This window comes from Pseudophryne corroboree, chromosome 3, assembly GCF_028390025.1.
Source record: "Pseudophryne corroboree isolate aPseCor3 chromosome 3, aPseCor3.hap2, whole genome shotgun sequence".
Taxonomy (NCBI): domain Eukaryota; kingdom Metazoa; phylum Chordata; class Amphibia; order Anura; family Myobatrachidae; genus Pseudophryne; species Pseudophryne corroboree.
In genome coordinates, this window is record NC_086446.1 from 86,834,307 (window position 1) to 86,861,579 (window position 27,273).

Consider the following 27,273-nt stretch of genomic DNA (forward strand, 5'->3'; position numbering starts at 1 on the left):
TACAATACCGGCACGGGAAAAAGCCATCCAGCTTTTTCCCTGCCGGGAAAAGCCGGCGCGTGTGTTTTAGCCCCTACAGTATCCGTGCCTCAGGCCTTTTATCAGCACAGCTGTAACCGAGCAGCAGGGAGCCATTCTGATATACAGAGGGGGAAAAAAGTATTTGGACAGCCACCAATTGTGCAAGTTGACTTAAAAAGATGAGAGAGGTCTGTAATTTCCATCATAGGTACACTTCAACTGTGAGAGACAGAATCTGAAAAAAAATCCAGGAAATCACATTGTATGATTTTTAAACAATTTACTTGTATATTCTTGCAGAAAATAAATATTTGGACACCTACCAAGCAGCAAGATTTCTGGCTCTCACAGACCTGTTACTTCTTCTTTAAGAAGCTCTTCTATCCTCCACTCGTTACCTGTATTAATGGCACCTGTTTGAACTGGTTATCTGTATAAAAGACACCTGTCCACACCCTCAAACAGTCCTGCTACCTCTCCAACATGGTCAAGACCAGAGAGCTGTCTAAGGACACCAGGGCCAAAATTGTAGAGCTGCACACGGCAGGGATGAGCTACTCGACAATAGGCAAGCAGCTTGGTGAGAAGAGATCAACTACTGGCGCAATTATTCAAAAATGGAAGAAATAGAAGATCACTAACCAGTGATAGCACTGAGCCCAAAAAAAAGTGGGTCCCAGGGACCCCTCACTTTTAAAAATTGGAGTCCTACCGGTCCTTTTCTGGGTCCCATCGGAATGAAGGTTCTTATTAATCTTAATCTTGTTGCAAGGTGGGGGGATGGGGTGACAGTGCTGCTGGGCTGTGTAGCATGCAGGACACCCTGCACTAGAGCTGTAACTAGATATTTTGGTGCCCCTTGTCAGAAAGTGAATTGGTTCTCCACCTCCTAGAACCCCAAGTACAGGCAGTGTGCGCCGAAGGCGCGCAAAAAAATTATGGGCGTGGCTTAATGGAGAAGGGGCATGACCACATAATAGTACCAATTAACATTATACCACACAGTAGTGCCGCTTATACACATTGCACCAGGTAACATAGTATCTAAGGTTGAAAAAAGACAATTGTCCATCGGGTTCAACCTATTTGTGGTCTCCTATGCACGATTATTTTGTATAATTTTTTTTTACTGAAGTTGCTGACTGCCGTTCCGATTAACCCCTCTTTTTTAAATAACCATAGTGCGTGACTATGCCCCGTAACCCTGGATATCCTTATCCATTAGGAATTTATCTAACCCATTCTTAAAGGTGTTGACTGAGTTGGCCGTTACAACTCCCTCAGGCAGGGAATTCCAAACACGTATCGTCCTTACCGTAAAAAAGCCTTTACGCCGTATTGTGTGGAATCTTCTCTCCTCTAACCTGAGCGAGTGTCCACGAGTTCTCTGTGTTGATCTAACCAAAAACAGGTCCTGCGCAAGATCTGTATATTGTCCCCTTATATATTTGTAAATGTTGATCATGTCCCCTCTTAATCTCCTCTTTTCCAGTGTAAACATGCCTAGTCTTGCAAGCCTTTCCTCGTATTCCAACGTCTCCATACCCTTAATTAGTTTGGTCGCCCGCCTTTGAACCTTTTCTAGCTCCAGGATATCCTTTTTGTAATAAGGTGCCCAGAATTGTACACCGTATTCAAGGTGTGGCCTCACAAGTGATTTATATAACGGGAGTATAATACTCTCGTCCCTAGCATCAATTCCCCGTTTTATGCATGCTATCTTATTAGCCTTCTTTGCTGCAGTCCTACTTTGGGTACTACTGCTTAGTTTGCTATCTATGAGGACACCTAAGTCCTTTTCCAGTACAGAATCCCCTAATTTTACCCCATTTAGTAGGTAGGTGTTATTTTTGTTCTGGTTACCACAGTGCATTACCTTACACTTGTCTGTATTGAAGCGCATTCTCCATTTCGCTGCCCAAGCTTCTAATTTAACTAAGTCATTCTGAAGTGACTCAGCATCCCCCTCCGCATTTATAACTTTACACAATTTGGTATCATCTGCAAAAATTGACACTTGCTCTCTAGACCTTCTGTTAGGTCGTTAATGAAAATATTGAACAATAGCGGTCCTAATACTGAGCCTTGCGGCACACCACTTAGCACTTCAGTCCAAGTTGAAAAAGATCCATTAACCACAACGCGCTGCTCCCTATTATCTAACCAGTTTTTGACCCAAGTGCATATTGTGCTTCCTAGCCCTGATTCTTGTAGCTTGTAGATAAGTCTCATGTGTGGTACAGTATTGAACGCTTTGGCAAAATCTAAAAAGATTACATTCACCTCTTTACCCTGATCTAGGTTTGCGCTTACTGTTTCATAAATGCCAAGTAAGTTGGTTTGACAGGATCTGTCCTTCATAAACCCATGTTGATTCCTTTTAATGACCTTATTGACTTCAAGGAACTTCTGAATACTATCTCTTAGAATACCTTCCAATACTTTCCCCACTATAGGTGTAAGACTAACTGGTCTATAATTACCTGGTTCAGCTTTACTTCCCTTTTTGAATATAGGCACTACTTCCGCTATACGCCAGTCTTTGGGAACCATACCTGATATTACTGAATCCTTAAAGATCAAAAATAGCGGCTTTGCAAGTTCAGAATGAAGCTCCATTAGAACCCTTGGGTGAATACCATCGGGACCTGGTGACTTATTAATCTTTAAATGTTTTAATCGGTCACAGACTACTCCTATACACACTGCGCCAGGCAGAGCGCGTTATTAGCGCCAGGCAGAGCACGTTATTAGCACCAGGCAGAGCACGTTATATACTTCGCGCCAGGCAGAGCATATTATACATATTGCACCAGGTAGCTGACAATATGCACATTGCACCAGGTAGAGCACGTTACACACACTGCGCCAGGTAGAGCACGTTACACACACTGCGCCAGGTAGAGCACGTTACACACACTGCGCCAGGTAGAGCACGTTACACACACTGAGCCAGGCAGAGCACGTTACACACACTGCGCCAGGTAGAGCATGTTGTACACACTGAGCCAGGTAGAGCACGTCATACACACTGAGCCAGGTAGAGCACATTATACACATTGCAGCAGGCAGAGCACGGTATACACACTGAGCCAGGTAGAGCACATTATACACACTGAGCCAGGTAGAGCACGTTATACACACTGAGCCAGGTAGAGCACGTTATACACATTGCAGCAGGTAGAGCACGTTATACACATTTCGCCAGGTAGAGCAGGTTATACACATTTCGCCAGGTAGAGCATGTTATACACACTGAGCCAGGTAGAGCACGTTATACACATTGCAGCAGGTAGAGCACGTTATACACATTTAGCCAGGTAGAGCACGATATACACATTGCAGCAGGTAGAGCACGTTATACACATTTCGCCAGGTAGAGCACGTTATACACACTGAGCCAGGTAGAGCACGTTATACACATTGTGCCAGGTAGAGCACGTTATACACATTGCGCCAGGTAGAGCACGTTATACACATTTCGCCAGGTAGAGCAGGTTATACACATTTCGCCAGGTAGAGCATGTTATACACACTGAGCCAGGTAGAGCACGTTATACACATTGCAGCAGGTAGAGCACGTTATACACATTTAGCCAGGTAGAGCACGATATACACATTGCAGCAGGTAGAGCACGTTATACACATTTCGCCAGGTAGAGCACGTTATACACACTGAGCCAGGTAGAGCACGTTATACACATTGCGCCAGGTAGAGCACTTTATACACATTTCGCCAGGTAGAGCACGTTATACACACTGAGCCAGGTAGAGCACGTTATACACACTGAGCCAGGTAGAGCACGTTATACACACTGAGCCAGGCAGAGCACGTTATACACACTGAGCCAGGCAGAGCACGTTATACACATTTCGCCTGGTAGAGCAGGTTATACACATTTCGCCAGGTAGAGCATGTTATACACACTGAGCCAGGTAGAGCACGTTATACACATTGCAGCAGGTAGAGCACGTTATACACACTGAGCCAGGTAGAGCACGTTATACACACTGAGCCAGGCAGAGCACGTTATACACACTGAGCCAGGCAGAGCACGTTATACACACTGAGCCAGGCAGAGCACGTTATACACACTGAGCCAGGTAGAGCATGTTATACACACTGAGCCAGGTAGAGCACATTATACACATTGCGCCAGGTAGAGAGGGGCAGAGAGATAGGGGTGTGAGGAGGTAACACTGGGCTGAGTTGGGGAGGGGAATCAGTGTGTCTGGACTGACAGGGTGGTTCTAGATGGGAGGGCAGTGAGAAAACACAGTGGGCTGGTTGGGGAGGGAAGGTGGAAACACTGGGCTGGCAGGGTCAGTAATGGTGGGGTACACTGGGCTGGCAGACACTGTTAAGGCAGCATTAGCCTGCTGCTGTTCAGTTTCTGCCTGGCCCCGCACACTGGCTCAGCTAAATTACCTCTGCCCTGCCAGCTCTGAGCAGGGATCTGTTCACAGGTGGCGGGTCCGACTTCATCACTCTGCTGGGTGATGTCATCTGGCGGCAGCTCCGGCACCTCCCGTATCATCTGTAATCTAGCGGGCCCTCCCCTCTCCCCTCCCGTGGACTAGTGCAGCCGGGGAGAGGATGACAAGTGTGGATCAAGCCCCGGAGCGCCGCGCTGCAGCTTCCCGTCAGTCCTCTCAGCGTGTTACGGTCTGACTCCCGGCACCGCATCTTCCCGCCCAGCAGCAGCCGCTGCTGACTTCTGACCAATAAGGTCAGAGAAAAGTCAGCTAGTGACCAATCAGGCGCCAAAGAGCAATTTCAACGGAGCGCGTCCCCGGGGACCAGCCCATTCTTACAAAGTGAGTCCCCAGTCCTCATTTTGGGGTAAAAAAAAACGCTATAGCACGTTTTTGCGATCACTGACTAACAATCTCCCTCGACCTGGGGCTCCATGCAAGATCCATGCAAGATCTCACCTCGTGGAGTATCAATGATCTTGAGAACGGTGAGGAATCAGCTCAGAACTACACGGGGGGACCTGGTCAATGACCTCAAGAGAGCTGGCTCACAAAAGTTACCATTAGTAACACACTACATCGTCATGGATTGAAATCCTGCAGCGCCTGAAAGGTCCCCCTGCTTAAGCCAGCACATGTCCAGGCCCACCTAAAGTTTGCCAGTGACCATCTGGATGATCCAGAGGAGGATTGGGAGAATGTAATGTGGTCAGATGAGAGCAAAATCAAACTTTTTGGTATAAACTCGTGTTTGGAGGGAGAAGAATGATGAATGGCATCCCAAGAATACCATACCCACTGTGAAGCATGGGGGTGGAAACATCATGTTTTGGGGCTGCTTTTCTGAAAAGGGGACAGGACGACTGATCCGTATTAAGGAGAGGATGAATGCGGCCATGTATCGTGAGATTTTGGGCAAAAACCTCCTTCCCTCAGTAGGTGCATTGAAGATGGAACGTGGCTGGGTCTTCCAGCATGACAATGACCCCAAACACACCGCCCGGGCAACTAAGGAGTGGCTCCGTAAGAAGCATTTCAAGGTCCTGGAGTGGCCTAGCCAGTCTCCAGACCTCAACCCAATAGAAAATCTGTGGAGGGAGTTGAAAGTCCGTGTTGCCCGGTGACAGCCCCAAAACATGACAGATCTAGAGAAGATCTGCATGGAAGAGTGGGCCAAAATACCTGCTACAGTGTGTGCAAACCTGGTCAAGAACTACAGGAAACTTTTGACCTCTGTAATTGCCAACCAAGGTTATATTACAAAGTATTGAGTTAAACTTTTTGATTGTCCAAATATTTATTTTCCGCAAGAATTTACAAATAAATAGTTTAAAAATCAAACAATGTGATTTCCTGTTTTTTTGTTTTTGTTTTTTGTTTAACAGATTCTGTCTCTCACAGTTGAAGTGTACCTATGATGGAAATTACAGACCTCTCTCATCTTTTTAAGTGGGTCAACTTGCACAATCGGTGGCTGTCCAAATACTTTTGTGCCCCACTGTAGTTTCAGTGCCACATTTCTCACAGGAGCTCGTATATATTATTTTGCTCTCAGTGATTTGATTTTTTTTTTCTATCACTGTAATGAAGATGGCAGAAATTATGTTGTATAATATCCATTTACCAATGTATAAGGATAGGATACAGTCACAGGTAAGGAACAGGTTTGTAATTGTAAAATAGACCCTTGTCATATATAATGCACAATTACCAAACTACAACTCTATATACAATAAGTTTAATATAGCTTTTAATGGATGTCTCCCACAATATACAGGATTACACAGTTGTTAAGACGACATCTGGTGAGTGTGAAACGCCCATCAGCTGTGCCTCCATCACGGAGCCCCCACCTCACTCACTGATACATGGGAGAGACAATGAGTGGAAGATCCTGGAACTCACCAACAAGATCATTCAGCTGCTGACTGGAGAGGTGACTGCTGGGAATGGGGAATTATACAGTAACACCAGGGGAGGTGTCTGGGTGATGACTGGAGAGGTGACTGCGGGGAATGGGGCATTATACAGTAACACCAGGGGAGGTGTCTGGGTGATGACTGGAGAGGTGACTGCTGGGAATGGGGCGTTATCCTATCCAGTAACACCAGGGGAGGTGTCTGGGTGATGACTGGAGAGGTGACTGCTGGGAATGGGGCATTATACAGTAACACCAGGGGAGGTGTCTGGGTGATGACTGGAGAGGTGACTGCTGGGAATGGGGCATTGTACAGTAACACCAGGGGAGGTGTCTGGGTGATGACTGGAGAGGTGACTGCTGGGAATGGGGCATTATACAGTAACACCAGGGGAGGTGTCTGGGTGATGACTGGAGAGGTGACTGCTGGGAATGGGGCATTATACAGTAACACCAGGGGAGGTGTCTGGGTGATGACTGGAGAGGTGACTGCTGGGAATGGGGCATTATACAGTAACACCAGGGGAGGTGTCTGGGTGATGACTGGAGAGGTGACTGCTGGGAATGGGGTGTTATCCAGTAACACCAGGGGAGGTGTCTGGGTGATGACTGGAGAGGTGACTGCGTGATGACTGGAGATGTGACTGCTGGGAATGGGGCATTATACAGTAACACCAGGGGAGGTGTCTGGGTGATGACTGGAGAGGTGACTGCTGGGAATGGGGCATTATACAGTAACACCAGGGGAGGTGACTGCTGGGAATGGGACATTATACAGTAACACCAGGGGAGGTGTCTGGGTGATGACTGGAGAGGTGACTGCTGGGAATGGGACATTATACAGTAACACCAGGGGAGGTGTCTGGGTGATGACTGGAGAGGTGACTGCTGGGAATGGGGCATTATACAGTAACACCAGGGGAGGTGTCTGGGTGATGACTGGAGAGGTGACTGCTGGGAATGGGGCATTATACAGTAACACCAGGGGAGGTGTCTGGGTGATGACTGGAGAGGTGACTGCTGGGAATGGGGCATTATACAGTAACACCAGGGGAGGTGTCTGGGTGATGACTGGAGAGGTGACTGCTGGGAATGGGACATTATACAGTAACACCAGGGGAGGTGTCTGGGTGATGACTGGAGAGGTGACTGCTGGGAATGGGACATTATACAGTAACACCAGGGGAGGTGTCTGGGCAGAGTCGGCCCTAACCAATATGATGCCCTAGGCAAGATTTTGGATGGTGCCCCCTAGCACCACCGCTAGTTCTGCAGGAGATGCCTGGCATGAGTCAGCTGGCAGCTCTGCTAACGTCGGGCGCCTTTTGGTTATGAAAATGCATCTTATTTGCATTACTATGTGGCTAGGATGCACAAGCAGCTTCTGCTGATTAAAATGATATGCAGCAAGCCTATATTCTTTGTGCGACTGCAGCTGTTTCTGCATACGAAATGCTACATTAGTGATTTCCAGGATTACACTACAACGTAGCATTTCGTATGCAGATACAGCCGCAATCACACACAGAATATAGGCATGCCGCATATCATTTTAATCAGCAGAAGCTGCTGGTGCCCCTAAGCATACCAAATGCCCTAGGCATTTGCCTAGTTTGCCTATGCCTAAGGCCGGCTCTGTGTCTGGGTGATGACTGGAGAGGTGACTGCTGGGAATGGGGCATTATACAGTAACACCAGGGGAGGTGTCTGGGTGATGACTGGAGAGGTGACTGCTGGGAATGGGGCATTATACAGTAACACCAGGGGAGGTGTCTGGGTGATGACTGGAGAGGTGACTGCTGGGAATGGGGCATTATACAGTAACACCAGGGGAGGTGTCTGGGTGATGACTGGAGAGGTGACTGCTGGGAATGGGGCATTATACAGTAACACCAGGGGAGGTGTCTGGGTGATGACTGGAGAGGTGACTGCTGGGAATGGGGCATTATACAGTAACACCAGGGGAGGTGTCTGGGTGATGACTGGAGAGGTGACTGCTGGGAATGGGGCATCATACAGTAACACCAGGGGAGGTGTCTGGGTGATGACTGGAGAGGTGACTGCTGGGAATGGGGCATTATACAGTAACACCAGGGGAGGTGTCTGGGTGATGATTGGAGAGGTGACTGCTGGGAATGGGGCATTATACAGTAACATCAGGGGAGGTGTCTGGGTGATGACTGGAGAGGTGACTGCTGGGAATGGGACATTATACAGTAACACCAGGGGAGGTGTCTGGGTGATGACTGGAGAGGTGACTGCTGGGAATGGGGCATTATACAGTAACACCAGGGGAGGTGTCTGGGTGATGACTGGAGAGGTGACTGCTGGGAATGGGGCATTATACAGTAACACCAGGGGAGGTGTCTGGGTGATGACTGGAGAGGTGACTGCTGGGAATGGGGCATTATACAGTAACACCAGGGGAGGTGTCTGGGTGATGACTGGAGAGGTGACTCCTGGGGATGGGGCATTATACAGTAACAGCAGGGGAGGTGTCTGGGTGATGACTGGAGAGGTGACTGCTGGGAATGGGACATTATACAGTAACACCAGGGGAGGTGTCTGGGTGATGACTGGAGTGGTGACTGCTGGGAATGGGGCATTATACAGTAACACCAGCCGAGGTATCTGGGTGATGACTGTGTCATTGTGTGTGTCAGGTTCCTATAAGGTGTCAGGATGTCACTGTCTACTTCTCCATGGAGGAGTGGGAGTATATAGAGGAACACAAGGATCTGTACAAGGACGTGATGATGGAGAATCACCAACTCCGCACGTCCCTGGGTAAGAGGAGACTTTCATTTATTGTAAAGAGAAGAGCAGTTATGAGGGCCCTGTATATACACAGATCATCTGATAATCATATATATGCACAATGTACTGTGTGTCTCCTACAGATGGATCCAGTAACAGAGATTCCCCAGAGACATGTCCCCATCCTCTGTATTCACAGCATTGTACAGAGGAAAATCACAGGATCCTACAGGAGGATCAGGTAGGTGGGATTTACAGTGTCACTATGGTGGGATTTACTTGTCACTGTATGATCTGTATAGCAGCTGTGTGTTTCTTATACACTAAGATTGTATTGTTTAGTCTTAATAAATTTGAACATTATTAAAGTGTTACTTTTTTTATTTTATTTTTGTGTCGTTTAGTGTGAAGATGTAACTGATGTTATGGTAAAAGATATAAAGGCAGAAGAGACATATGTTAAATGTGATCAGCAGTGTAAAGAGGAGAAAATTCCTACAGATATCAGCACAGGTCAGTCATAATCGTTTACTACAGAAAATAGCCCCAATACATCATGTCACTGTGTGTTACCAACCCAGAGATCTGACCAGTCTCCTCCTCACACTCTCTGTTGTATCTCATAGATCAGGAGCCATCAGCCCCTATTATACTTTTGTTCTCCCCCTCACATCATGTCATTATGTGTTACCAGCCCAGAGATCTGACCAGTCGCCTCCACACACTCTCTGGTGTATCTCATACATCAGGAGTCATCAGCCTCTATTATACTCCTGCTCTCCCCTCACATCATGTCACTGTGTGTTACCAGCCCAGAGATCTGACCAGTCTCCTCCACACACTCTCTGTTGTATCTCATAGATCAGGAGCTATCAGCCTCTCTTATTTTCCTGCTCTCCTCCTCACATCATGTCACTGTGTGTTATCAGCCCAGAGATCTGATCAGTCTCCTCCCCACACTCTCTGGTGTATCTCGTACATAAGGAGCCATCAGCCCCTATTATACTCCTGCTCTCCCCTCACATCATGTCACTGTGTGTTACCAGCCCAGATATCTGACCAGTCTCCTCCACACACTCTCTGGTGTGTCTCATAGATCAGGAGCCATCAGCCTCTCTTATTTTCCTGCTCTCCCCCCTCACATCATGCCACTGTGTTACCACCCCAGAGATCTGACCAGTCTCCACCACACACTCTCTGGTGTTTCTTATTTGTCCACTAGGGGTCACTGGAGTACTCTTGGGACATGGACGGGGCGTTAGCAGGGACAGGCACATTTAAATATTTTAATTAATAATCCTACACCTACATACTCCCAAGATGCCTCAGTGTTTTTGTGCCTTCACAGGGAAGGGCACGTTTTGGAAGTCTCCAGACTTTACTTTTGTAAAACTTTTTCTTTTTTGTTTTCACAGTCCCTTCCCAGCTTACTAATAAGCTTGGATCTGGGACTGTGTGCTGCTGAGTGCAGCAAAGGCTTGTCGACGCTCAGACAGAGGAGCCCCGCCATAGATCTAAATCAGCGTTAGCTGATTTCAGCCTTGGCTGCAAAGCAGCTGTACAGAGCTTATGTGAGAAGCCCAGTCAAGGCCTCCACTTCCCGCCAGAGGTAAGGAGCGGGGGAGGGGGGTCAACTCATGCTGCCACCGATCCATTGAAGGCGTTGTTACTGTGGGTAGCAGGGCGGTTAGCTCATGCTGCCGCCCCACCATGTGTGGGGAAGTTATGTTTATGTGTACGCTCCCCAGCGCCCAGCCACGGACAGCTCACTCTGCCGCTGCTGGGCGCCGTCACCGCTCTCCGGCTCTCAGCCACACTGTGCCCACCCTGCTCCTCTGCTTACAGATGCGGTCAGCTTCCGCTGCTGCCACTGACCCCCACTCCCCGGCTCAAAGACGCCCCGCTCCACTGATCCGGCCGCGGTCAGCTTCCCCTGCTGCCGCTGACCGCACTCACAGACACTGGGGAGGGGGAGACAGCTAGATGGGGCTTACTGCACCAGCACGCAGCTCACTTACAGAGAGCTGTGGGGGATATTTAATGGTGGTCCCTGATGATTCCCCTAAATATAAGGGGAGGATTTGGATATAACTGACAGTGTTTATGTATTACATATGTGTTAGACCTAGTGTATAAGTCTAACGTATATATGTTAAAAGCACATTGTGACGCCATTTTAAATTGACTTCCTGTTTCTTCATGCAGGAATTTGGTGTCGGTCCTACAACACAGTAGGAATTTCAGTGCAGCATAAGAACTTAGTGTGTACCAAGTGCGGTGCACTCAGTTTTATACACTTCATTTAATATTTTGTACTGGGTGCGAACTTGTGTTTCACTGTTGTACTGTCTGTCTGTCTGTGTGCATGATGAGCAAAGCTAATACAAAATCGAAGAAGCAGCTTGTCTGCAATGTCTGTGATAGTGTGTTACGTGATGAATCTTCCACTTGCACAGTGTGTCTTGCAAAAACGTGTTCAAATATGGATGTCTGCCCTGATCCTCCTTGGGCGATGATGGCAGGTGTGATGGCTGATTTGAAGTCCGAGTTGGCCGCTGCACGAAAAGACCGTGAGGCGGCTAAGTCTGATTCAAGGTTAATACCGTCTGAGCAGCCAGAGTGGGCTCAGGATATTTCTAGAACTTTCCAGGGTATACAGAAGTCCATGAATAGTTCTATTCCTAAGAGTAGTCATCGTTTGTCTTATGCTTTACCGGTTTCCTTTGTGTTACATTCTGATGATTCAGTGCCAGACCTTGTATCTCAGGAAGAAGAGGAGGAACGTGAATTGGGCCAGAATTTAGATAGTGAGGTTACTGATAGCCCGGGCATTGATGATCTGATCAGGGCAGTACTCCGGGAACCTCTGTCAAAAGATGAGGTTTTATTTGCTAAGAGACAAAGGGCGACTGTGTGTTTTCCTTATTCATATTCTCTTAATAAGCAGTTAACGGAAGCATTGCAAAATTCAGATAAACGCTTTTCAGTGCCAAAGCGATTTCTGTCTAACTACCTTTTTCCACAGAGTATGACAACCAAATGGGAAACTTCGCTGCCAGTGGATTCTTCGGTTTCAAAACTTTCGAAGAAGTTAACTATTCCAGTTCCAGCTGCAATGACGCTTAAAGACCCGTCGGAGTGTAAGCTGGAGGCCATGTTAAAGTCCATGTATACAGCAGCAGGGGTGTTACTTAGACCTGCTTTAGTTGGAGTTTGGGTTAACAAGGCTGTAGTTGCATGGGCGAAACTGCTCAGGTTAGGCCTACAACAGGGTCTATCCTTAGACCAGCTTATACTTCTTACCGATCACATTTGTGAATTAGCTGAGTATTTAGGTACGGCTTCTATGGATGTCGGACAAGTTAGTTCTCGGCTTTCAGCTTCACTAATTGCGGCCCAATGGGCGCTTTGGTTACATTCTTGGCAGGCCGAGGCTGAGTCAAAACGAGGAATAGAGGCGTTGCCTTAAACTGGCGATATGTTATTTGGTCCCAGAGTTGGACAAATGGATTTCTCAGGCTACTGGGGGAAAGTCTGTTTTTCTACCGTTGCCCGCACCAGTGCCTAAAAGGAAATACTCTGGGCCAGCGTTCAAATCATTTAGACCTCAGTCCTTTCGAGGCCGTGCTCGAGCTACTACCGTACAAAGTAGACGTGGTAGAGGATGTGGTTTTCAACAAACCACTAACCGTCGTCAAGACACAAAGACCGCTGACAAACTAATGGCATGACGGGCTTTATTTGTGGGAGCGCACAGAAATTGGTATGGCGGGTGGGGACACCACCGTAGGTGCTACAGTCGGTACACTGGACGCCCCTGACCCACGGAGGGTCGCTTGAATTTCATCTAGCCGGGAGGAGAGATCCTGAAGACATCCAATAACATGGCCTTGTGCAGCCTCCTGATGTTCAAGGCAGGCTGCCAGTTCTTGCATTGGCCTAGTCCCCTGGACTTGATCTCCGACCGGCTCCATTAGGTCAGTGCTTACTGTCACAACTGAGGGCTGGTGTTGGTAGCGGGAAGCCTCAGTTGTAGGGGCTGATGGATAATTAAACTTAGGAAGTGAGATGGGACTCCTAGACATGTGCAGGAGATGCAGCACCAGAGCCCGAAGGCGTGACCACGACAACTGAAAGTAACTGTAGTGTTTTTTATTAAATAATAAAAGTAAAAAAAAGTGCAACACAACAATAATCATTGGGAGAGTCTCTGGGTTCCTACTGGTTTGAGACCAGTAATTTAGGAAGTAGTAGAAGGTATTAAATGATGCTTGAGAACGTTGTAGAATTCATAGGATGATGCTTGAGAACGTTGAAGAATTAGTAAGGTGATGCTTGAGAACGCAGGAACAGCACTTAGCTGTAATGTGGGATAATGTGAGCAATGTAAACAGAGTTCCGCTGGAGAGTAGCTATTGTTAGCCACAACATATACTCTGCCAACTCAGGGTGCAATAGCAAGAAAAGTCAGTCGGCACCACTGAGGGTTATCACAGGAGAGGCATGCTGCACCGCAGAGAGTTATCACAGGAGAAGCAGACTGCACCGCAGAGAGTTATCACAGGAGAGGCAGGCTGCACCGCTGAGAGTTAGACACAGGGGAGTCAGGCTGTACTGCAGAGTATAACACAGGAGAGTCTCTAGTGAAGGTGAAGATTGGGATCACTGGAAGACAATTGAAGCACTGACAATTTCCTGGGTGCTGGGACAGGATATTTATACCCGCTGGTGAACAGGCATTGGTTGACAACTTGACACAGGCACCAGTAGCCCATTGACAGAGTTTGAAGGGGAAAGAACCATGGGCCAAACGACAATGGCGGCGGAGGCAGCGGCAGCAGAAGACTCCACGCCACACGCGCAGCGGCCACAGGGATTACAGCAGCGGCCGTGGTTCACAGAGGATGCCACACTCAGTCTCCATGCGGCAGGATGACGGGTGCGGCGGTGCCGGCTGCGTCGGGGCTAAGAGCGTCATACTAAGCTAAGTGAAAACACTAAGAAGGCAGCTGAGCCAGCGCTGCGGGTAACACAAAAATTAAATGTAAAACCAAACATATTTATGACCCAGGACTGGCACGCTGAGCCAATCTCAGGAGACACCTAACTGGAAGAAAATGGCGACCAGACACCCGGATCGTGACAGCACCCCCCCTTTAGGAGTGGCCCCAGAACACGTCTTAGGTTTCCGAGGAAATCTGGCATGGAAATCCCGGACCAATTTAGGAGCATGGACATCTGATGCATTTGTCCAGGAACGTTCCTCAGGACCGTAGCCCTTCCAATCAATCAGATATTGAAGATGGCCATATCTGAGGCGTGAATCTAAGATCTTGGGAACCTCATACTCAACACCATGTTGAGTCTGGACTTTGGGAGTAGAGGGTAGCGCTGAGTGAAAGCGATTCAGAATTACTGGTTTGAGGAGTGAAACATGGAATGTCTTAGGAATTTTCAGAAATGGGGGTAGCTGAAGTTTGTAAGCCACTGGATTAATGACTTGTTCAATCAGGAAAGGTCCAATTTAGCGGGGAGCGAACTTCATGCTTGGGACCCTCAGTCTTAAATTCTTTGTAGATAACCAGACACGATCACCAACTTTAAGAGCAGGTATTGCCCTACGCTTCTTATCCGCAAATCTTTTGTACCTGGAGGACGCTTTCAGAAGAGCTGTTCGGAAATTCTTCCAGTTGTCCAAAAACTGCCAAAGCGTGATATCAGCAGCAGGCACTAATGTTGTTGGAACTCTGGAACTTTTGGGTGAAACCCATAGTTGGTGAAGAATGGTGTAGAGGAAGATTAAGAATGGTACTGATTGTTGTGGCAAAATTCAGCCCATGGGAGAAGTTGAACCCAATCATCTTAGGAAGATGATATATAGATACTAAGGAAGGCCTCCAAGTCCTGATTCACCCTTTCAGTTTGTCCATTGGTTTGGGGGTGATAGGCTGTAGAAAATTTCAACTTGACTTGGAGAGCCTGGCAGAGACTTCGCCAGAACTTGGCCACAAATTGAACACCTCTGTCGGAAATTATCTCCTCTGGAAGACCATGGAATCTGAAGATCTCTTGGATGAAGCTGATGGAAGACCGGTGAGAGGAATGAAATGAGCCATCTTGGTGAACCGGTCAACTACCACCCAGATGGTGTTAAACTTATTACACATAGGGAGATCCGTAATGAAATCCATAATTAAATGAGTCCATGGACGATTAGGAACTGTTATGCACACCAGTGCCTGCAGGAAAGTACTGGTGTCAGAACTGTTATGCACTCCAGTGTCTGCAGGAATGTACTGGTGTTTGAACTGTTATGCAAAACAGATGGACTCACAGACAAACTGGGGGATATGACATAACGTACACAGAAGGTGATAGGGTAACAAAATACACACAAAGTGAACAGAGAAGCCCAGAGGCTAAGGAACTGGGTATCTCCCTTGTATTAGAACTGCTCAGATGGAAAAGCAAGATGTTGTGTCTTAATACGTAGAGAACCCGAAATGCTGTTGCTAAGGGCAACAGCAAAACCCTAAAGGGTTACCAACGGGTGTGGCAGTAAACTCCTTGGTCAGAGATGGAATGATAGACACAAGGAGAATCTCCACAATCCTAATTCTCACTTGCAGTGCACAGGTTTTAGCTTACTGCCACTAAACTGACCCCTGACACCTTGCACAGTGAGACAGGATTAGACAGGCAAGTCTTAGAATACAGCCGCAAACTTGCTAAATTCACAGAGTAGTAACAGAACCCCAGCAAGCTAAACGACTGACTCCAGTCTTACTGCTAGGTCTGGATTGGCAGAGTGTAATACCAAATCCCCAGGCCTATTTGCAGTAAGCAACAAACAAATACAAAGCTACACAGTACTGGCTAACTTTCATGAACTGACTAACCAACAAAGATTCAGCAGCATCTGCTTACCCTGAAAAGAGGCCTTATAAAGCAGGTGCTGTCCACGCCCCACTCAGACCTCACAGACTGTGAGCACAAAAACCAGCACCGGATCCCCTGCCGTGCACAGAGCCTATAACCACTGCACAGCAAAAGACCCGAACCGGAGTATCAGCTGCGCTCAGGTTACTCCACTAGCACTTGTCTCCCGGTTGCCATGACGACGTGGCAGCACAGGGCAGGAGACCCTAACAGTACCCCCCCTCTGACGAGGGGTCAAAGAACCCCTACCACCGGGTTTATCGGGGAACTGCGAGAAGAAAGAGCGTATCAGTCTGGGGGCATGAAGATCACAACTGCGCACCCACGACCGCTCCTCCGGGCCATACCCCTTCCAGTGCACCAAAAATGACAGCCGACCCCGAACCACCTTGGAGTCAAGAATCCTTTCAACAACAAACTCCCTCTGGCCACGTATCAGAAGAGGGGAAGGTCTTCCACTGGAAGAAGGATTACTAATCGCCCGTTTTAAAAGGGAACAATGAAATGTTTTATTGATACCCAAAGAACGGGGCAGATCTAACTGAAATGCCACCGGATTGATAACCCTGGTGATCTTATAAGGGCCGATGAACCGGGGCCCTAACTTATGAGATGGCTGTCTCAACTTCAAATTCTTGGTAGACAACCAGACGAAGTCTCCTAATTTGAATCTGCAGGGTCTTTTCCGCTTATCAAAAACCCTTTTGGTCACTAATGACACAGACACAAGGGCTTTCTTCACTTTCCGCCAAATACCTCTAAGGACCGAAACCACAGAGGAACCACCAGGCGTGGAGTCCAGGGGGTCAAAAGAATTGGCCTTAGGATGATGCCCATACACACAAAGGAAGGGAGAGATCCCTGTAGCAGAGTGAGCCGCGTTGTTATAGGCAAACTCCGCCATGGACAGATGAGCAACCCAGTCAGTCTGACACTTGGAGACATAACACCTGAGGAACTGCTCCAAGGACTGGTTCACCCTTTCAGTCTGCCCATTAGACTGCGGATGGTAGCCTGACGACAAGCTGACAGAAATCTGGAGATCGGAACAAAATGCCCTCCAGAATTTGGCCACAAACTGGGATCCGCGGTCAGAGACCACATCAAGTGGCAACCCGTGGAGACGCACAACATGCAGCATAAATAATTCAGACAGGCGTCTGGCTGATGGCAGCCCAACCAGTGGAACGAAGTGCGCCATCTTCGAAAACCTGTCAACGACAACCCAGATGGCTGTCATCCCCGAGGATTTGGGCAAGTCCACCACAAAATCCATTGAAATGTGGGTCCATGGCTTAGATGGGATAGAGAGTGGATGTAATGGGCCAACAGGAACCCCTCTAGGAGTCTTATTTCGGGCACAGATGTCACATGCCCGAACCCACTGATCCACATCGTTAGCCACCGAGGGCCACCACACCGCCCTAGATAGCAACTCCCGAGTTCTGGCAATACCCGGGTGACCTGCCGACTTCTTGGCATGGAATTCCAGGAACACTCGCTGTCTTAACCTAGGAGGCACAAACAAAAGACCTACCGGAAGGTCTGGAGGAGCCTGCTCCTGTGCTCTAAGGACTAATGATAAGAGGTCCTGGGTAATGCCCACTTTAATACATGATGGGGAAACAATGGGCAACGGCTCCTCGGTGGTCTCCTGGATTGGAGCAAAACTCAGCGAGAGCGCATCAGCCTTGATGTTTTTTGACCCAGGGCGATATGTTATCAAAAAATTAAAGCGAGCAAAAAACAAAGCCCATTGTGCCTGCCTGGCATTGAGACGCTTCGCTGACTCTAAATATGCCAGATTCTTATGGTCAGTGAGAATTGAGACCACAAACTTAGCCCCCTCAAGCCAGTGTCTCCACTCCTCGAGTGCATCCTTAATAGCCAACAATTCCCGGTTACCCACGTCATAATTCATCTCGGCAGGCGAAAATTTACGGGAAAAGTAAGCACAGGGATGAAGGCGATTATCAGACACTCCCACCTGAGAAAGCACTGCCCCAATACCCATCTCAGAGGCATCCACCTCCACCACAAAAGGACGCTCTGGATCTGGGTGTCGCAGCACCTTGGCCGAAACAAATGCCCTTTTGAGACGGGCAAAAGCCGCTTTAGCCTCACAAGACCAGTGAGCAACATCCGCCCCTTTCTTAGTGAGTGCCACCAAGGGCGCCACTATAGACGAAAATCCAGCGATAAATCGTCTATAAAAATTTGCAAAGCCCAGGAAACGCTGAAGCGCCTTCAAACTAGTGGGCTGCACCCAATCCAGGACTGCCTGTACCTTGGAACCCTCCATTTGGAAACCTTCTGGGGAGATAATATATCCTAGAAATGCGATTTGCTGAACTTCAAATTCGCACTTCTCCAGCTTCGCCCCAAGCCGGTGGTCTCTGAGTTTCTGGAGGACTAAGCGTACATGCTTCCGATGTTCCTCCAGGGAATGGGAGAAGATTAGGATGTCATCTAAGTATACAACTAAGAATCTATCCAAATATTCCCTGAGCACATCATTCATGAAATCCTGGAAGACTGCCGGGGCATTACAGAGCCCAAAAGGCATCACCAAATATTCATAATGCCCTGAGTGGGTATTAAAGGCAGTCTTCCATTCATCCCCCTCTCTTATTCGGATTAGATTGTACGCACCGCGTAGGTCAATCTTAGAAAAAATGGTGGCAGTACGAAGCTGGTCAAACAAGACCGAAATGAGAGGCAGTGGGTATGAGTTTTTAATCGTGATACGGTTCAATTCCCTGAAGTCGATGCAGGGTCGCAACGAACCGTCCTTTTTACCCACGAAGAAGAACCCCGACCCAACTGGAGACTGTGAAGGTCTGATAAATCCCTTAGCCAAGTTCTCCTGAATGTACTCTGCCATAGCCTGAGTCTCAGGACGTGACAGGGAGTACAACCTGCTCTTGGGAAGCTTAGCATTTGGCAACAAATCAATGGCACAGTCATAGGGGCGATGGGGAGGTAGTACCTCTGCAACCTTTTTGGAGAACACGTCCGCAAAATCTGCATAACACCCTGGCAATCCTGGCAAACTTAGCTGCGAGAGCCTGACTGGAAGGCTCAAGCAACTCCTGAAACAATCAGTACCCCAACTAAGAATCTCCCCAGAGACCCAGTCAAATTGAGGATTGTGGGCCCTTAACCAGGGTAACCCCAACACCAATGGGGCAAAAGTACAGACAGTCACATAAAAGGACAATTTTTCAGAGTGTGTGGCTCCAATAAACAAAGAAATCTGGCTAGTGCAAGAGGTAATTTTACCTTGGGATAATGGTTCCCCGTTTAACCCACAAATCTCAATTTCCGATGCCAAGGGTACTAAGGGAACAGAGTGTTTCAGGGCGAATTGGCGGTCCATAAAAACCCCGTCGGCCCCACTGTCCACAAAGGCCTCAGTCTTGACAGTTTGACCGAGGATCTTCAAGCTCACCGGAATGATAAAAGTCTTCTTGGGAAATTCTGACTTCTGGCCTGACAGGATATTTCCCATCACCCTCAGGCCCTGAAGTTTTCCGGCTTTTCTGGGCATGATACTACCACATGACCTTTATTCCCACAGTACAAACACAACCCCTGCTGTCTCCTCCGCGTCTTCTCACGCGAGGAGAGGCGGGTAGCCCCAATCTGCATAGGCTCCTCAGAAAATTCCTCAGAGTCTGAGGTTCCCTTGGGAAGGAAGGAAATCTCAGTCTCCCTTTCAAGCCTACGCTCTCTCAGCCGTCTATCCACCCGGATGGATAACTGCATGAGCTGATCCAAGCTATCAGGCAAGGGATATTGTACCAGTTGGTCCTTTATCTGGTTAGAAAGACCTCTTCGGTACTGGTGTCTCAGGGCTGGGTCATTCCACTGGGTATCATGGGCCAACCTCCGAAACTCCGTACAGTAAACCTCAACTGGCCTTCGCCCTTGCTTAAGGATCAAAATCTGAGCCTCGGCTGAGGCCGTCTTGTCAGGGTCATCATACAACATGCCCAGTGCCGTAAAAAAAGCATCAACACTTTTAAGCGACGGACAGTCAGGCTGCAACCCATATGCCCAGACCTGTGGGTCTCCTTGTAGCAAGGAAATCACTATGCCCACCCGCTGAATCTCCGACCCAGAAGACTGAGGCCTAAGCCGGAAGTATAGCTTGCAGCTCTCCTTGAAACAAAAGAACTGCGAGCGATCTCCAGAAAAACGATCCGGGAGATTTACTTTCGGCTCCTTAACCCCTGCAGGTGCTGCTGCTGCGGTAGCTCCGCCAGCAGCCTGGGACGTGTGCATTTTAATGGACAAATCATTAAATTGTCGAGACAGGACCTGCACCTGATCGACCACCTGTTGCAACGTATTTTGAGGGGTATGCTCCATATTCCCACAAAATTTCAACAGGAGTATTAGGCTGCTGAATATGTTATGCACACCAGTGCCTGCAGGAAAGTACTGGTGTCAGAACTGTTATGCACTCCAGTGTCTGCAGGAATGTACTGGTGTTTGAACTGTTATGCAAAACAGATGGACTCACAGACAAACTGGGGGATATGACATAACGTACACAGAAGGTGATAGGGTAACAAAATGCACACAAAGTGAACAGAGAAGCCCAGAGGCTAAGGAACTGGGTATCTCCCTTGTATTAGAACTGCTCAGATGGAAAAGCAAGATGTTGTGTCTTAATACGTAGAGAACCCGAAATGCTGTTGCTAAGGGCAACAGCAAAACCCTAAAGGGTTACCAACGGGTGTGGCAGTAAACTCCTTGGTCAGAGATGGAATGATAGACACAAGGAGAATCTCCACAATCCTAATTCTCACTTGCAGTGCACAGGTTTTAGCTTACTGCCACTAAACTGACCCCTGACACCTTGCACAGTGAGACAGGATTAGACAGGCAAGTCTTAGAATACAGCCGCAAACTTGCTAAGTTCACAGAGTAGTAACAGAACCCCAGCAAGCTAAACGACTGACTCCAGTCTTACTGCTAGGTCTGGATTGGCAGAGTGTAATACCAAATCCCCAGGCCTATTTGCAGTAAGCAACAAACAAATACAAAGCTACACAGTACTGGCTAACTTTCATGAACTGACTAACCAACAAAGATTCAGCAGCATCTGCTTACCCTGAAAAGAGGCCTTATAAAGCAGGTGCTGTCCACGCCCCACTCAGACCTCACAGACTGTGAGCACAAAAACCAGCACCGGATCCCCTGCCGTGCACAGAGCCTATAACCACTGCACAGCAAAAGACCCGAACCGGAGTATCAGCTGCGCTCAGGTTACTCCACTAGCACTTGTCTCCCGGTTGCCATGACGACGTGGCAGCACAGGGCAGGAGACCCTAACAGGAACAGATAACGGAACCAGTTGCCCAGCGTGTGACTGGCGGGGCACTTTGTGTTGAGCACATTTTGGACATGACGCAACAAACTCAGTAATGTCCTTCTTCAGGGTCGGCCACCAGTATGATCTGGAAACGAATTCTAAGGTCTTCTGAATGCCTGCATGTCCGGCGAAGTGGGAGGAATGTGCCCAATGCAAGAGCTTCCTTCTGAGAGCTGGCTTTACAAAACTTTTCCCTGATGGGGGCATAGAGTCCATCCTCACTGCGGAGAACGCCACTGGATCAGTAATGTAATGCTTGTCAGTAGACTCAGACTCATTTTCTTGCTCCCAAGAGCGGGCGAGGGCATCAGCCTTTCGATTCTGTGACCCAGGACAAAACTGAAGTTTGAAGTCAAATCTGGAGAAAAAGAGTGCCCACCTGGCTTGACGAAGGTTAAGACACTGAGCGTTTTTTAAATACAATAGGTTCTTGTGATCCGTCAGAATGGTGATGGTATGAGAAGTGCCTTCTAACAAATATCTCCACTCCTCCAGTGCAAGTTTGATAGCCAAAAGTTCTTGGTCACCAATGGCATAGTTACTCTCGGCCGGGGAAAACTTCCGGGCGCAAAACCCACAGGGGTGTAGGTGACCATCATTGGCTCTTTGAGACAGGACTGCCCCCACTCCAACAGAAGAGGCATCCACCTCTAGGGTAAAGGGTGAGCTGGTATCTGGCTGTTTTAATACTGGAGCAGAGATGAACCTCTGTTTCAACTGATGGAAGGCTTGAACGGCTTCTTCTGACCACTTGGAAGGATTAGCACCTGTCTTTGTAAGCGCAGTAATAGGTGCTGCGATGGTGGAGAAGTCTCTAATAAATTTCCTGTAATAGTTGGCGAAACCTAGAAATCTCTGGATGCCTTTGAGGGTTACAGGAATCGGCCAATCTTGAATAGCTTGAAGCTTCTCGGGATCCATCTCCAGGCCAAAACCGGACACAATATACCCCAGGAATGGGATGGATTTAACTTCAAAGACGCATTTTTCCAGTTTGCAATACAGATGATTGGTACGGAGACGGGACAAAACTTCTTTCACTCAGAACCGATGTTACTCCAGATCATTCACAAAGATAAGGATATCATCGAGATAAACCACAATGTGTCGATAGAGAATGTCCCTAAATATTTTATTCACAAAGTCTTGAAATACCGCTGGAGCATTGCTGAGTCCGAAGGGCATGACGAGGTACTCATAATGTCCGTCACGGGTGTTAAAAGCGGTCTTCCACTCGTCTCCCTTTTGGATTCGGATGAGATTATAAGCACCCCTTAGGTCTAACTTTGTAAAAATGGTGGCTCCACTGACGCGGTCAAACAACTCTGTGATAAGCGGCAGAGAGAACCGATTTTTCACTGTAATGTCATTCAGACCCCGGTAGTCGATACAAGGCCGCAGGCCACCATCTTAATTCTTTACGAAGAAGAAGCCTGCTCCAGCTGGAGAAGATGAGGGACGGATAAACCCTTTAGCCAAATTTTCCTTGATATATTCTTCCATAGAGTGGGTCTCAGGCAATGACAACGGATATGTGCATCCATGAGGAGGAGTTTTCCCTAGGATGAGATCAGTAGGGCAGTCCCACTCTCTATGGGGAGGAAGAATATCAGCTGAAGACTTACTGAATACATCGGTGAAATCCTGATATTGAGCAGGTGGAAATCAGGAGACTTAGAAGAGGATTTGCAAACTGAAAGTACTTTACGTAGACATGACTCAGAACAAGAAGGACCCCATGCCAGGATATGGGTAGTCCTCCAATCAACTTTGGGATTATGCATGCGAAACCATGGAAGGCCTAGAACCACAGGATGCGTGGCCCTCGGGATTACCAGGAAAGAAATCAGTTCGGTGTGCAGAACCCCTACCTTCAGACGGATAGGTAGGGTCTTGGAGGTAATCACCGCATCAGAAATCTTACTACCGTCCATGGCAGTTAAAGATATAGGAGATGAAAGTCTCTCAGTGGGTAGAGACCACTGCTTAACAAACTTCTCAGTTATAAAGTTTCCGGCTGCTCCAGAATCCAACAAGGCAACAAGATTCTTGGTACGTTGAGCCACCTGAAGAGAAACTGAGAGGTTGCAGTCACTTGAAGATGGAGAGGAACTCATTGCTCCTAGCCGACCCTCTCCTTGGCGGGCTAGGATTGGGAGTTTCCCAGACGCTCGGGACAGGCGTTAATGAGGTGGGATGATGCAGCACAATACAGGCAAAGACGATGAGATAGACGTCTTCTATGCTCAGCTGGAGACAATCGTGAGTGACCTATCTGCATAGGTTCGTCTTTGGGCGGAGATGGTTGGCGAGGAGGAGGAGCAGGAGGAGTCTTATGAACTGTTGACCTGCTTTGCTCTATAGCCCTTTCACGAAACCTTAGGTCAACCTTGGTGCAAAGAGATACGAGCTTATTCAATTTCGAGGGCAAGTCTCTAGTAGCGAGCTCATCTTTAATACGTTCAGACAGGCCTTGCCAGAAAGCTGCATAGAGGGCTTCGTCATTCCAGGAAACTTCTGACGCCAGAGTCTGGAATTCAACTAAATACCGGCCGACAGTTCGTGTCCCCTGACGTAGCCGGAGGATTTCAGAAGAGGCTGATGATACTCGACCTTGCTCATCAAAGATGCGTCTAAATGTTGCCACAAAGTCAGAGTAGGATGACAACAGCGTATCTGATCTTTCCCATAAGGGTAATGCCCAGTCGAGAGCGGAGCCAGTGAGATGAGAGATTGTATAAGCAACTTTAGTGCGGTCTGTGGGAAAACTGCCCGGTTGCAACTCAAAGTGGATCTCACACTGGTTTAAGAAACCCCTGCAGGCTTTCGGGGATCCGTCATATTTAGCAGGTGTCAGCAAGTGGAAACGTTGACAGAAATGGGTATGGCGGGTGGGGACACCACCGTAGGTGCTACAGTCGGTACACTGGACGCCCCTGACCCACGGAGGGTCGCTTGAATTTCATCCAGCTGGGAGGAGAGATCCTGAAGACTTCGAATAACATGGCCTTGTGCAGCCTCCTGATGTTCAAGGCAGGCTGCCAGTTCTTGCATTGGCCTAGTCCCCTGGACTTGATCTCCGACCGGCTCCATTAGGTCAGTGCTTACTGTCACAACTGAGGGCTGGTGTTGGTAGCCCTCAGTCGTAGGGGCTGTCGGGTACTTAAACTTAGGAGGTGAGATGGGACTCCTAGACATGTGCAGGAGCTGCAGCACCAGAGCCCGAAGGCGTGACCACGACAACTGAAAGTAACTTTAGTGTTTTTTATTAAATAATAAAAGTCAAAAAAGTGCAACACAACAATAATCATTGGGAGAGTCTCTGGGTTCCTACTGGTTTGAGACCAGTAATTTAGGAAGTAGTAGAAGGTATTAAATGATGCTTGAGAACGTTGAAGAATTAGTAGGGTGATGCTTGAGAACGCAGGAACAGCACTTAGCTGTAATGTGGGATAATGTGAGCAATGTGAACAGAGTTCCGCTGGAGAGTAGCTACTGTTAGCCACAACATATACTCTGCCAACTCAGGGTGCAATAGCAAGAAAAGTCAGTCGGCACCACTGAGGGTTATCACAGGAGAGGCATGCTGCACCGCAGAGAGTTATCACAGGAGAAGCAGACTGCACCGCAGAGAGTTATCACAGGAGAAGCAGACTGCACCACATAGAGTTATCACTGGAGAGGCAGGCTGCACCGCAGAGAGTTATCACAGGAGAGGCAGGCTGCACGCAGAGAGTTAGACACAGGGGAGTCAGGCTGTACTGCAGAGTATAACACAGGAGAGTCTCTAGTGAAGGTGAAGACTGGGATCACTAGAAGACAATTGAAGCACTGACAATTTCCTGGGTGCTGGGACAGGATATTTATACCCGCCGATGAACAGGTATTGGTTGACAACTTGACACAGGCACCAGCAGCACTGCGGATTGGAAAAGAATGACATGTGACTTTATCCAACATGGCTGCGCCCATTGACAGAGTTTGAAGGGGAAAGAACCATGTGCTAAACGACAATGGCGGTGGAGGCCGCGGCAGCAGAAGACTCCACGCCACACGCGCAGCGGCCACAGAATTGACAGCAGCGGCCGCGGTTCACAGAGGACGCCACACTTAGTCTCCATGCGGCAGGATGACGGGTGCGGCGGTGCCGGCTGCGGCGGGGCTGAGAGCGCCATACTAAGCTAAGTGAAATCACTAAGAAGGCCGCTGAGCCGGCACTGCGGGTAACACAAAAATGAAATGTAAAAACCAAACATAGTTATGACCCAGGCCTGGCACGCTGTGCCAATCTCAGGAGACACCTGACTGGAAGAAAATGGCAACCAGACACCCGGATCGTGACACATCCACAGATGGGTGGATCCGCAATTTAGTGTTCAAAGGTTACAAAATAGAGTTCGATTGTCTACCACCTATGCGGTTTTTCAAGACAGGTCTGCCTGTGTCGGCAGACAAGAAGGCAGTTCTGCAGACCGCTGTCCAGTCTCTCGTAGATTCAGCAGTTTTAGTTCAGGTACCAGTGCACCAACAAGGTCAAGGGTTTTATTCAAATCTTTTTGTTTGATCCAGGCACCAACAGGTTAAAGCTGTAGCTGTCCCAGGATGCATTGGGGCCGCCTCTATAACCCCACCTCCAGGCACTGTGAGCTCAGTTTCGAGTTGGTGCCTGTAGAGCAGGCTAGTCACAGGAGGGCTGCACTGGGCAGCCCTGAAAAAAGCTTTCTAAGAAGACTTCAAGGGCCGCAGCAATGTTACATGTCAGAGTAACATTCAGTGCTGCGGCTTTATCACCTCCCAAGTGGCGTCGCATACTCCCGCAGCTCAGTTCCTGGGTACTTGCGGCGGAGACGCTCCGGCTCTAGGCACACGGTCGCAGACACTCTCCTGGTTTGCGTGGCTGCTACCGGGAGGAGGTAAGAGGGTCCCCCAGGTGGGACCCGTTACTAAATTGCGTTTCGTTCGCAGTCTAGGGAGATGGACTGCGACGCGGGCATGGACATTGTTGCGCACAGGGACCCCACTATATCTGCCAGGGAATAGGAGTACAGGTTGGATGTATTAACACCCAGTTTAATAAGACTCCGTAGGACCAGGCGGTGAGGACCAGCATAGGGGAGCCGGTGCTTGACCTGTAGCCCCTCCCCCGGCACAGGGTGCCATCTCTGAGCAGATTTTCCCGCCCTGGAGCTGACTTCCACTCTCTCTCACTCCCTGACTGAGATGCTGGGTGCCATCTTAGGTATAGCTGCAGCTGGTCTCCGGGATTGCAAGGCAAGGTCTCCCTTGTAAAGCCGCCTGTATACAACGCTGTGACTTTACAAACACTTAAGTATTCTACATGTCTTTATACAGACAATGGTGGTCATTCCAAGTTGTTCGCTCGCTGCCGTTTTTTGCAGAATTGTGATCAGGCTAAAAACCGGCAGTTGTGCACATGCGTATGGGCCGCAGGGCGCACACGCTAAGTACTTTCACACAAAACTATGCTATTTTACACACGGCCAAGCAACGCTTTTCAGTCGCTCTGCTGATCGGTGAGTGATTGACAGGAAGTGGGTTTTTCTGGGTGGTAACTGAGCGTTTTCAGGGATAGTGCTAAAAAACGCAGGCGTGCCGGGCAAAAACGCAGGAGTGGCTGGAGAAACAGGGGAGTGGCTGGCCGAACGCAGGGCATGTTTGTGACGTCAAACCAGGAACTAAACTGACTGCAGTGATCGCAATCTAGGAGTAGGTCTGGAGCTACTCAGAAACGGCATGAAATTTTTTAGTAGCAATTCTG

The 27,273-nt window shown here is 48.4% G+C and overlaps 1 protein-coding gene across 4 annotated transcripts in view; it reads left to right on the top strand.

The window, feature by feature from the left end:
- LOC135057058 (oocyte zinc finger protein XlCOF8.4-like) overlaps window positions 1–27,273 on the top strand; it is a 146,190-nt gene that overhangs the window by 49,629 nt on the left and 69,288 nt on the right. For 3 of the 4 annotated variants that reach the window (XM_063962946.1, XM_063962947.1, XM_063962949.1), the window contains exons 4-7: window positions 6,275–6,433; window positions 9,079–9,202; window positions 9,316–9,413; window positions 9,577–9,685. In XM_063962946.1, the coding sequence (XP_063819016.1) occupies window positions 6,275–6,433; window positions 9,079–9,202; window positions 9,316–9,413; window positions 9,577–9,685 (490 nt within the window). Of the gene's footprint in view, window positions 1–5,899; window positions 6,151–6,274; window positions 6,434–9,078; window positions 9,203–9,315; window positions 9,414–9,576; window positions 9,686–27,273 lie in introns of those variants that run through there. The other variant, XM_063962948.1, reaches the window with a different exon arrangement.